Source organism: Passer domesticus, chromosome 2 (genome assembly GCF_036417665.1).
Source record: "Passer domesticus isolate bPasDom1 chromosome 2, bPasDom1.hap1, whole genome shotgun sequence".
In the NCBI taxonomy this organism is placed as follows: domain Eukaryota; kingdom Metazoa; phylum Chordata; class Aves; order Passeriformes; family Passeridae; genus Passer; species Passer domesticus.
The window spans coordinates 14,141,725-14,154,949 of record NC_087475.1 but is presented as its reverse complement, the minus strand read 5'-3'; the positions used below and the strand labels follow the sequence as shown (position 1 = coordinate 14,154,949).

General features: G+C 37.4%; 1 protein-coding gene across 4 annotated transcripts in view; it reads left to right on the top strand.

Annotated features, from left to right (window-relative positions):
* ZFX (zinc finger protein X-linked) overlaps positions 1 to 13,225 on the top strand; it is a 23,738-nt gene extending 10,513 nt beyond the window's left edge. For all 4 annotated transcript variants that reach the window (XM_064407432.1, XM_064407433.1, XM_064407434.1 and 1 more), the window contains exons 4-8: positions 5,030 to 5,179; positions 5,371 to 5,514; positions 5,603 to 5,737; positions 7,935 to 8,075; positions 9,397 to 13,225. In XM_064407432.1, coding sequence (XP_064263502.1) covers positions 5,030 to 5,179; positions 5,371 to 5,514; positions 5,603 to 5,737; positions 7,935 to 8,075; positions 9,397 to 10,583 — 1,757 coding nt within the window. In that variant the 3' untranslated portion in view covers positions 10,584 to 13,225. The remainder of the gene's footprint in view (positions 1 to 5,029; positions 5,180 to 5,370; positions 5,515 to 5,602; positions 5,738 to 7,934; positions 8,076 to 9,396) is intronic.

Below are 13,225 nucleotides of genomic sequence, written 5' to 3'. Positions count from 1 at the left end.
TACAGGAGTCTGAACCCAGGGTAACTTACAGAGAGAGAAAGGTTTCACCCAGGCCTGTGAAAATCAATCTTTTTTCATCCTTGTTGGATGTTTAAGTTGAAAGCAATGGATGTGATATACCAAGCCCTAGGGTTCATGCTTTTCCTTAGGGCCATCCAGTAGACTTTGAGTCAAGAAAGCAAAATGCTTTTAATTGATTTTTTTTAGCATAAAGAGTTACCTTGGGCTGAGTGATGCCTCAGAGCTTACTCTGGTTTGTGTGCTGGGGCAGAGGACAAGAAGGACAGGTGTTAGATCCCAGCTGGGAGCTCAGGAATTACACCTCTACTAGATTACTGCCCTGGAGAGACCTTTAGATGCATAGGATGTACTCACATGTAAAAGCAATGAATTAAAATGAAAGCATGATTGTTTTCATGTTGATTTCTCTTTTCTCATAGGTTAGGAATGATTTCTCTTTTCTCATAGGTTAGGAAACCTGCTTTGCCATTCAAGAAATAAGTGTATGGTAAAAATAGCTTCTTCAGTGGACTAGGAATTGTCTGCTGTTGAGTGAAGTAGATGTTTCTGTCACAATTGAAGAAAGTCAGGGGAAAGCAATGCTTTTAATCTATTTTAGAGGAAGTAGTTAGTAATGGCTTTTTTCATTAAGAATGCTTGAATAGGGTTGTTTATTTTGTAAGCAGACAAATGTCCCATGATGCACACTTTCTTAGAAGCTAAGAGAACCATTTGGGAACATTCAGGCTGACAAAATAGATGATTTTTGTCTAATTGCTCCATTGATGCATTTTTAAGATCTGTTTAAGTGGTGTAGATAGAATTTTCCTTAGGTTTGTTTTGGTGTGTTCTTTAGCAATAAGCAGTGGGTACTTGAAAAAGCTGGAAGGTGTCTGTGCTTAAGTGAATTTTATTTTTTATAATCCTATTATTTTCCTCATTAATCCCACATAGAGGAGAAATGGTAGGAAAGAAAAAGTTTAGAAAGTTATGGAATCCATTAAAAACAAACACAGTTATATTTGCATTTCTTAATTAGAAACAAACCACTGTAAGGGTACAGTCTTTATCTGCCTAGCCCTCAAATATCTGATATAAAAAAAACCTAAAAGCAACTTCTAGGGGAAAGTGTATGTCTCATGGTTAAACAAAAGATGTTCTATTGAAGCAAATCAGGATCTTGGCCTGACATTTTTGCTTCTGTGTGGGGGAACTGGCCTCAACAGGGCTTTAAGTATGGAGTTGATTATCAATGCATAGGAGCTTGTTTCTGTCCCAAAAATGCCATTGAACCTGTTTTAATAGAGGGGTAGAGGTACCGAAGATAATTGTCCTTTGGCTGTTGCTAGTTTATGATATGATTTTTTAAATTAAATTTAGTACTTTCTAGTGATTCTCATTGTGATAGATCACATAGAATCTGTTGTTGTCGTTGCCTGGATCTTTTGTTTTTTCACTTTATTCTTTATTCCTTATTCCTTTTTTTACCTGTTGGTCTCTTATTGTTGATTTCCTGATAAGTACTAACGGGACAGGTTTTAAATATGCTGTGGCTTTCATGTTGTGTGATGCCTTTGTCATCTGTTTGTGCTTTTAATCACAATTCTAGCATTATCTTTGTATGGAAACAATTACTGCAACATTGGAGAAGCACATACTTACTTGATTCTTGCAGCTCATAGTATGCAAAGAGCAGGCTGCTCTAATCAGTGAAGTCTGTGAAGAATTTTGGCAAAATAACCACAGACTGCATTCTTGCAATTCATGTAAAATCATACTGTGTCTAGTAATTTTTCTGGGTTTTGTTTTGTTTGGGTTTTTTTTAACTCTTGAGATTTAGTCTATATCCACTTTTTTACTGAGTGAAAGCTACCAGCTGGTATAGGGGGGAAAAAATCAGACATTTAAAGTTTTTAATGTCCCGTTCATAACTGGCAAAATGGAGGCACAGGTATGACAGCACTGGAGTAATGCTAGCCTGAACTTTTTTCTAGCATGTGATTTGTGATTAGTAATGCTCAATGGCTCTGCTTAAAAGGAGGTGGTCTCTTAGAAGTTTAACTAATTCTTTCAAGTACTTTCTTTTGTTTGGTTGGGTTTTTTAGGGGGATTTATTGTTGTTGGGTTTTTGCAGGTTTTTGGGTGTTTGTTTGATTTTGGTTTTTTTTGTTAATGTCCAAGAGGAGCAATATGAAGGAAGATCAGCCATAGATGGTAATTTGTGGTACCCCTTGATGGGCTATGAATTCAAATGAAAAATTAATATCATCAGAGTTCCAACTTGAAACACTGATCAGTCAAGTATTTCTGAATATAATTTTCTCCGATTGTGAGACTGAGGTACATGGAGAATGCAGAAGATTTGGGCAAATGTTAAATGGAAAGCAAATTTCATAAAATGCTGCTAGTGAATCAGTATAAATAAATGCTTGTGTAGCCATAATTCAAAATACCTTGGAAATGGTACTTTCTGTAATAATACTCATTCTCTTTCACCTTGTCTCTTCCTTTGATTTTTATCTTTTTCCTATATTTTTCTTTCCACCCTATTTTTCATCCTGTTACCTGTTGCTATACTGCAAATATTACTGCTTTTCAAGCCCATCAAGGACTTCAGTTTTTAAAGTATTACCACCTGTCAAGAGTGAATTTTTTTCCTTTTTGGATGAGAAAAGTTGGCCTCATATCTCCTACGCATCAATTTCCTTACAGTTTAGTGGCTCTGTTAAAAAATATTTAAACCAGTTTTATTTTTAAAACAGTGCTGAATATAAAGGTAATTCAGGGATAAACAAATTCTAAATTGTATAACAATTTTTTTTATTATGTTGGATAAAATAATATTTAGAATCTTGGAGAACTTATTTCAAAGCATGAATAGAGCATGTTTTTGAGACCTAGAATTCTTCTGTTGTGTGAAAGCTATTAATGGATACTTCCATGTATAAATGGAAGCAAAAAACTCTGGTTTGGTCTGTTTCACATCATGCACATAGGTTTGTTTTCTCTCTGACTGACTCAGCTATGATTTTCCTTCCTTGTGGGTATGTTCCAGCATCAGTTGATCTTGGTGGCAGACTTTCCTTTTGGCTTCAGAGGTGTAAAGTCAGTCTACACTGATTTGAAAGCCTTCCAAGTAAATGTGCCTGACACTGGAAACAGCCAAGTTAAGGGAGAACAGCAGCATCAATATAGTGAGGAACAAAAGCAAGTTTTCTTTCTTGTCAGAGTTCCAATGACATTTAAAGTCTGTTAGTAACTGAATATACATACTGTGGAGCTACATTGTTAATGTGATTCAGAAGAACCTCTAAAGGGCTTTACTTCTAAATGCTTTGGGGTTCAGCTACAAGATGTTGTGTTGTCCTGTGACACAAAGTAATTTTTTTAACATCCTACTTCTTGAAACAGTCTGTACCATGGCCACTGATCATGGTCTTGGTATTCAAGTATTTCGTTTTTTCTGCTGTTCTTTTGGTAAGGAGAGAGACAGACTAATTTATGTTAGTGCTTTATAATTTAATGTATATTCATATTTTCTGTGAGTAATGATGCCTGATTGAGAAATTGTTCTTAAATATAGTTATGTTTGATACATGAGACAGAACATGTGATAGTTTATCTAATTCAAAGACTAATTTATTTGACTTAATGGCAGGAAAATAATAGTAATAACATTTTGAGCTTTTTTTAAAGTATGTATTCAAATAAATTTAAGAATGCAGTTACTGAGTAGTAAAGCTATGATTTATTTATGACGGTAGTTCAGTGAGTGCTAGTAAAGCAAGCATACTTTGTGAAGTATTTGGTATGTCCTAGGCATGGTAGTTAAAAATTCTTCACCATTTGTAGGACAGTTCTTAGATTTCTATGAGTATAAATTCCATGTCATTCTGTCATGAACTGAAGTCATGCATGACTCTGAGGGAGTGACAATAAAGTCACAAATGACAAAAGTATTTTGTCATGTTAAGAATTCTTAAATTATTTCTATACTGAAGAAACATCTGGGGCTTCTGAAAATTGGAAGATTTTTCAAAGGTCTTGAGAGCTGGATTTGATTTTTGTGAATGCATACTTACTATTTTTTCTTGAAAACCTGTTCTTGGTAAAGTAAGATGGGGGAGGTGCCCATGTACAGTATACCTCAAAAATCCAAGTGTGTTCCTTGTGGAGCTGGCTGTCAGCCATGGGTAGTGTGGGATTCTGGGCAAGTTGCAGCAGCTCAGGCTGGAGCGTGGTGTGGGTGCCCTTCTGGAGGTGGCAGAGCAAAGTTTGGGAGTGCACAGGGCTGCAGCAGGAGTGCAGGGCAGGGTCCTGCAGCGAGGACAGCAGTGCACAGGGCTGCAGCAGGAGTGCAGGGCAGGGTCCTGCAGGGAGGACAGCAGGGACAGGTTCTCAGCGCTGCAGTGGGAGGGCAGCACTCGGCCCTGTGCTCCTTCCCCAGCTGTGGAAGGCATGAGGAAAGGGGAGGAGTTTCTTCCTGGAGTTGCCGCTCAGGGTTCCTCTCTGGCAGCTGGAAAAGCATCAGTAGCAGTGCTTTGCAGGGAACCAGGTCTGACAGCCAGCAGTAGTACCACTTGCATTAGAGACAGGATTGAGCAACAGATAATGCTTTTGAAAAGAACAATTAATAGCTTCTTAGTTGTGAAGGAGAAAGCAATTAAGACTGAGAATAAGTGAAATTATGCCACAGAGTGAAGTATTTATGTGTACTTTCTTCCTACCATCATCTTGATGCAGATCACAGTTTCCTTATTAGCATTGCCTGGTGTGGTGTTCCTGCTTCTAGTTCTGTCATTGCAGCATTCTTGCACTTCCACCTTAACTAGAGGATAACAGCTTGAATATATTTTTGTGTTTATTGTCACTATTTTCAAGGACATGAAAAAAAAATTTAATGGGTAGGTTCTTTATCACAGCTTTTTAATTTTAAACCGCTTCTAAATTTGAGTCATAAATTAATAAATGTCTTTCATATATGTCTGTCTGCATATGACTGGGTAATTGTAATAACTTGTTTTTGTAGTGGATGATGCTGGTAAGATAGAACACGAAGGTTCTGCTGAAATTACCATGGAAGCAGAGTCAGAAAGTGGCTCTTGTAAAGTGGATGGCATTTGTCCAGAAGTCATCAAGGTCTATATATTCAAAGCAGACCCTGGAGAAGACGATTTAGGTAAAATACACGTGTTTGAGAATACTCCAACCTGACACTTGAAATTTTGCATGAGACTCTGGTTTCTCAAGTGGTATGTAAAAACCTTTGAGTCTGATATTAAAGAGTTGACAAACTTCGAAATTTTTGTGGTTTAGCATAGATTTTGGTGAAATGTGTTTAAAATATTTTGCTCTGGTCTTCCTAATTAGGGGGCACAGTAGACATTGTGGAGAGCGAGCCAGAGAATGACCACGCAGTTGGATTGCTGGATCAAAATAGCAGTATTCGTATTCCGAGGGAGAAAATGGTGTACATGACTGTAAATGATTCTCAGCATGAAGACGAAGACTTAAGTAAGTAGGTGGCTTTCCTTTGGGAGCAGGGATTTTCACTTTCAGCAGTGCAGCATTCCTATTTTTTTTTAACTTCTTTTTATCTTAGATGTTGCAGAAATAGCTGATGAGGTTTATATGGAGGTGATTGTAGGAGAGGAGGATGCCGCAGCCGCCCATGAACAGCAAATCGATGACACCGAAATTAAAACTTTCATGCCCATAGCTTGGGCAGCAGCTTATGGTAAGTAATACTTGAAAGAATTATTCTTGACTCCCACCGCAGCAAAGTACCAGGGGTTGGTTTTTGGAGGGTAGTCTAGAGTATTTGTGCTTTTGTGTTTGTTTCTAGAGTTTTAGTTTAAGAATGGTTTCTTAGCATGAGCCTTAAACAAAAAAGGAAGAGGGAAGTTGTAAGGCAGGCTTCTTCTTGCTTCTGTTTAACAGGCATTTTCCTTCATATTTTCATGATGTGAAAGAGGAAATACATGAGCTTCCAGCTAAAAATTGAATCTCAAGTAGCTCTGTTCCTCAGAGTTTTGGGACACAGTGAGAGCTGGCTTGGGACTAGAACAGAGTATTTTTATTTGGGGGTGGACAAAAAAAAGTAAGCAAATGGGAATATGTAAGATTCAGTGTGGCAGTGAAAAGCAGCACTGAGATCTAGCTTGATTTAAGTGCTTTCCAGAAGGATCATATAAACACATGATTTCACTAGTGGCAATAATGAATTGACTAATAAAAAGAAGTTGGAGTGAGGTGTTAAAGTTGTAGCAGAACCTTGAGAGAATTTCCAGCATGCAGAACCATTTTTCTTGATCGTTGATATGTGAACACCAACTGGTCCACGGACTGGCTTCCCAAACTTTTGTAAGCTTAAGACCAGAATTTAATCTGAAAAAATGTTTTTGTGTTGCCCCTTTCTCCTTCTAAACAAAACAAAAGAAATAGTGGAGTAGAGGACAAAACTTACATGTCTGCATGATGTGGATTGTGGGGTGATGGTGCCAGCAGACAATTGTGCCGGAAATACAGTGGGGGCTGGAATCTTGGACATAAGTCAGGAAAGGCAAGATTTCAGGGAGCAGTGTGTGTTTAAAAGTTACTTAGGGGATGGATGGTAATGAACCCAAAGCCTTATCTTAGGTCATATACTGGTGAGCCCAGTTTAAATGAGAAGGAAATGACGTAAGCCACTCTGGGTGGGCATTAAAAATGAAATAAAGAAATCAAATGAACTTGAAAAAAATTGGATACTAAACATTAAGTGGTTTTGGAGGAGGGGGAGAAAATTGAGCAGAATGTATTAAAAACAGTGAGATGGAATTGAAAGGAGCGTTTAAGAATGTGGGAACAGTGGAGTGGTTGCATTGTCAGCAGTAAGCAGCCTAGTGTACAGGGTGAGAGATGGTGGGGAAGGGAGAAGTTTAGCATGAAGGCCTGACAATGGCAGAGGAACACTTGAGCTAGCACATAGATGAGAATCTTCAAGCTCTGCACATGTGCCTGGCTCTGAGTCTCCTTACATTAATCTTGAATATTAATTATCAGCACCCTATGAAAGGAACAGCTGTTGAGCACATTGCACTTTCTTGAATCTTCCTGTCTTGTATACTTTGCTTTCACTAGGAAATGTTGGCTTTTATTGATTCAAGTAAATACTTGACCACAAAATTTATTATTAAAAGTTCACTTATGCTCTTAAATCACCAATGTTAAACTGATTGCCAGTAAATACCTTCTTGAATGTATTTGTAATTTTCATGTTTGTTTTACATACAGTGATACCATTTGTGTATTAAACACAAAGCTCTGTGAGGCAAAGACTCTATCCTTCTTTCTGTTACACAATTCTGAGCATGCTCTTTGTTCCAGTAGAAAGAATTTGTAAGTGCTAAAGCATCAGGTGTATACATAGTAAGTAGTGTACTTTGTTTGTCACTTTATGGGCTGTTCAGAAAGATTCTTTCATCACAGCTCCAGTTCAGAAACTTGATGTGTGACAAACTTCAGTCGAGTGAATTCAGACAGATGGAAGTGAATGAGAGCTCACACACAAGTGTATTTTAGGACTGAGAAGGAAATGGGGCACAGTGGATACTGTGACATGCTATTATTTACTAATGTTAAACATTTTGGGCATAATTAGCAACCAAAGAAATTCAAAAAATGCTGCGTTTGAAGGAGAATTCTCTGTAATGAAAAGCCATTAATTCCTGTACATTATGTACTCCTGTAAAATTATGTTAACAAAGCTAATGCTCATGATACCAAACAAAACCCTAGTTACATGGTGAGACATTTTCCAGCTTATGCTGTACATGATTACAGTTTGATTAAATGTGCAGACAGTAATTGATAATTTCTGTTACTGCCATTGTAGAATTGGTGCTCACATTCCCTGCAGTGTTGGTAGGTAACTTTTTAACTTCCCTTGGTAGGTAATAATAACGATGGCATCGAAAGTCGGAATGGCACTGCAAGTGCTCTTTTGCACATAGATGAGTCATCTGGACTTGGGAGGCTGGCCAAGCAAAAACCAAAGAAGAAGAGGAGACCTGAGTCCAGACAGTACCAGACAGGTGAGTATGTGGTGCCTGGCTCTCATTCATCCAGGCACTTGCCCATAAACAGATGCCTGTGGAGTGTTTTGTGAAAAGAGGGATTTGGGGAATTACTTGGTTGACAACACTTCTACTTTATAAATGAGTGCAGATTTTATTTTGAAAATTTTAAATACATGGGTGATTTGGATTGTGTCAGGTGTTTTAAAGGAAGCCATTTCTGACACAGAAAAAGTATCACAGCAGAAAGATTAAAAAGCTATATACTTAACTTGCCAGACCTGTTTTAATGTTTAATGTAGCTTTTTAAAGGCAGTGTTAGATAAATGGTATTCTGTAATCATGCCTTTTAAAACCCCTTTTTTTGGTCTTTATTGAAAATATGTAGAACAATGCATTTCATTATGTCAGCTCAGTAGGTTACTGGAAAGTCTGAACATGGTATAGTAATTTTCAGTAGTGTAACTTCTATACCCTTTCCTATTTTAATGATAAAATAAATTTGCCTTGATGTTTGTGTCTATCATTTTCCTTTTATCTGTGAGAACAGAAGTATTCTGTAGCATAATTTGTTTTCTGCTGTTATTGTGTTATGGTCAGAATACTTGTTTGGTTGGATAAAGTTGAAAAAAACACCACTTTTTTCTTCAGTAGCCTTGTCTTAAATCATACTAAAAGTTTCTTTCTAAATTTTGACTTAACTGTAGGAGTTCTGTTTAGCTTAGCTTGAGTTAGTAAACTGTGCAAATATAAGTTGGCCTTTTCTATTTCCAGCTAGTCAGTTCTCCTTATAAAATATTTTTGGACAAGACTGCTTTTTTAACGTGCTTAGGCAAATTCAGGGTAGACAAATCGGGGTGATAGATAAGTGCAAATAATTTCCAAAGCTTTGAGGTTTCTCTGTGTAAAACATGTTCTTCTTGATTCTTGCTTGGTGCCTCTTCAGATTGTAGCTGTGACAGATGGCATAAGAAGGAGGTGTTAGTTTCGGGGCATCTGAATTGTAGTCAGTGGTAGGTGATTAAGCTGCAAAATTAAACTTTATCTACAGATTTGTGAAGAATCAAGAGAAGATTGTGTACTTTGCTTACTAGATGATATTCAGTTTAACAAGTTGGCTGCTGTTCCTTGCTCCAGCCATTGGTTTCTGCATGTATTTAATGTGTGAACTCAGTCAGAATTCTTCAAAATAGAATTATTTGAGGTGAAGAACATATGTATAGTAAAACATAGGTATCCCATCTTTGTCAACAATTAATCTTACTGTTAACATCTCGCATTTACTGAAGTGTAGTATTGTTGTATAGTATTGATAAAGGGGTTTTTTGTTGTTTTTCAGCAATAATCATTGGCCCCGACGGTCATCCACTGACAGTCTATCCCTGCATGATTTGTGGAAAGAAATTTAAATCCAGAGGTTTCTTGAAAAGGCACATGAAAAACCACCCGGAGCACCTTCTTACGAAGAAGAAATACAGATGCACAGACTGTGATTACACTACGAATAAAAAAATAAGTTTACATAACCACTTGGAGAGTCATAAGCTGACCAACAAAACAGAAAAGCTTATTGAATGCGATGAGTGTGGGAAAACCTTCTCTCACGCGGGAACTTTATTTACTCACAAGATGGTGCACAGGGACAAAGGAGTTAATAAAATGCACAAGTGCAAATTCTGCGATTATGAGACAGCAGAACAAGGGTTACTGAGTCACCACCTTTTGGCTGTCCACAGCAAGAACTTTCCTCACATTTGCGTGGAGTGTGGCAAAGGGTTTCGCCACCCGTCGGAGCTCAAGAAGCACATGCGGATCCACACTGGCGAGAAGCCCTACCAGTGCCAATATTGTGAATACCGCTCTGCCGACTCCTCCAACTTGAAAACCCACGTAAAGACTAAACACAGTAAGGAAACGCCGCTCAAGTGCGATATTTGTTTCCAGACTTTTTCAGATACCAAAGAGCTACAGCAGCATACGCTTATGCATCAAGAAAGTAAAACACATCAGTGTTTGCATTGTGACCATAAAAGCTCAAACTCGAGTGATCTGAAACGACACATTATTTCAGTCCACACAAAAGACTATCCTCATAAGTGTGATATGTGTGATAAAGGCTTTCACAGGCCTTCGGAACTGAAAAAACACGTGGCGGCTCACAAAGGTAAAAAATTGCACCAATGCAGACATTGTGACTTTAAAATTGCGGATCCGTTCATTCTGAGTCGCCACATACTCTCAGTTCACACAAAGGATCTTCCATTCAGGTGCAAGAGATGTAGAAAGGGCTTTAGGCAACAAAATGAGCTGAAAAAACACATGAAAACACACAGTGGCAGGAAAGTTTATCAGTGTGAGTACTGTGAGTATAGCACTACAGACGCCTCAGGCTTCAAACGGCACGTGATTTCCATTCACACAAAAGACTACCCTCACCGGTGTGAGTATTGCAAGAAAGGTTTCCGAAGGCCTTCCGAGAAGAACCAGCACATTATGCGACATCATAAAGATGTTGGGCTGCCTTAAAGTCTCTTTCACAGACTTATGGCTGGAATTATAAAGGAAATTTGCCTTTTAGGCAGTTAGCTTATTTTAAAGCCAATCACCTGCGATCACACACACAGAAAAAAAAAAACCTACAAAAAAAAACAAAAACAAAAAAAATACTGTGCATTTGATTTGTTGCTGTATAAAAATAGGATTATTGCTTGTAGTTGACTTTTATACCTTTTGTTCAATAGCGTGTTCTGAATTCTATTCAGTTTGTTTAATAAATGAAGAAAAGATGGCAACAATAAAGTTGCATTTAATAAAGTAAACCCTGTCTCTTACTGAATTTTTCAACCGTAATAGTTTATTTAAGTATATTTATCTTACTGATCTCGTTGATACTCACAGTGTCCATGTTAATGCAGTTTTGTCGTGAATTTTAAAAATACAAAATTTCTCTTGATAAAATTGTCAGAGGTGTGTATAAAATGGGGAATTGTCATGTTGACAGTAAAGTCACTAAGGCCCACCTGATTGTCCTGTTTTAACTATACAGACTTCATGGCAGGTTAACTATTTTCCAGTTGAGGAGTTACAAGTCTCACTTTGTGTTTTTATTCTGGTTTCAGAGAGAAAAATATTTTTAGAAATGGTTTGGGGCGGTTTTTGTCTTTCCTGGGCAAATTCAAAATATGCGCAAATATTACATTTATTGTTCTGTGCTTCTTTGTCTTTGAAAGGTTTTGTGTGTTACAAGAGTTGGGTTTTTTCCACTTTATTCCTGTCTTAAATGTTGGAAACGTAAAATACTCTTGTTCCATTTGCAGAGTTAACAATAGATCACAACTGTCTGTATGTGCTGGTAAACGTACCTCAAACTTTATGCTTTTATGTATGTTGGTATTTCTTTGAAAGAGCAGTTTGTGGTTCAGGTCACATTTTTGTTGTTAATTGTTTTAGAATAGAATTTAAGACCAAGAGGTGCCTCAATTTTGGAAACCAGATATTTACAGTGAGAGCTTAAGAAGGGCACAGAGTGGAGCAGATGAGTTCATAAGGAGTAGAGACGTTGTAACGTAGATATCCTTAATAAGAAAAGTATCTTATGATAGATGCAGTTCTGTTACTAAATTAAATGTTTTTCCTGAGCCATTATAGCTGTGTTCAGTGGCTGTTTAATAATTAGTACTGTATCCAGAATTAACCCAGTTCTTTCAATCTGTTTATAAACAGCTGGGAGAACATTACAATTATTAGATGCAATTTTGCCACCTGAAGACTATTATAAAGTAGCTCCGTATCATTTGCTAATTGCAGTGTAAATGTACCAAGCACAAAGTCATGTACTTTAACAACAACCTTGGAGCATAAAACCCAAACCATTTTAATTACAGGCCAGATTTTAGGACATGGCCCTGCTCCCCTTGCTCAAATTCTCATCCCAGCCACTGATGATGGATTGCAGAATTCAGTCCTGGCTGCCTGCCAGATTAGGGTAGATCTGTAACCAACAATTCCCTAATGGAAAGGCTTCAGAGACTGGACCAGTGTTAATTCCTGTTTCTAGGCAGGTGAATTTCCATTTGAACTCAAACAGGAATTTTAGCGATAGTTTCAAGTTTGGGATGAGAGAGGGACAAAGGTTTCCTTTCTGGATGCGCATCTTCAAGGCCTTTTGTAATTTGTCTTGTTACCAAGCCCTGCCCTACTGCTCATCCCTGCTGTCTCACTGTAAGCTGAAATTCTTGTCTGTAGTGTGCAGTTCAGGAGAGTCCAATGCCATGTCACTGTTGTAGGATGTTTTTTTCTTTCTTTGCCTGCTTGCAGTGCCCCCACACTTGCTGGGTGCTCTTGTGTAATGTTGCTACTACATGACCCTAGCGTGTAATTCCTGGCTGTGCTGCATTGTGCCTTCCTTGAAATCCCCGCTGAAGCCAGTGGATTCCCTCCGTGGCCGTAGTGTCCGTTGCCTGCTGATGCCAAACCAGATGCAGTAAAACCCAGCAGAGATTCCCACTCGCTTCTTGCAAAATACTTGCCTGTGACTACTTTTTTTTTTTTTTTTCCTCTCTTATGTTCAAGCATTTTCTAACTGGAAACCTGGAAAGTGTACAAAATCTGCAAAAAATCCCATAGTAGTGCTGAGGATTTTAGCCATTTTGAACTTTATTTTTTTAAATAAGCTGAAAGACAAAGAACACAATTTTACGCATTTTCTTTCTCTTACGTAGCCTGGAATCATACACACTTTTTTTTTTTTTTTTAAAGCACAATGTTGAAACTTTTTTTTTAATAATTAAGGGTTTGGTCAAGTGGATTTTGTAAAATGTATTTGTCTGTATAAAGAGAAAATGAAGTTATAGTTATTGTTAATGTACTGACATTAGTTACAGGTTAGTTTTAATTCTTAAATAATTTGCTTAGCAAATGCTATAAAATGGATGTTTCAGTTTAATGTTTAAAAAAGGTACAGATTTTTACAAGGACATAATATAAATTATTGTTCTGTAGAAAATACCCTGTTAAATATTGTATATGTCCTTCCCTCTGTACACTTTGTAAAAAAGACAAAAGAAAAAAACAAAATACATAGAACCATATAGGGATGTGTGACATTATTGTAATTGTGTACTTGATAATAACGTGAAAAAATAAAATTCAAAATATTTTCCTTTTAA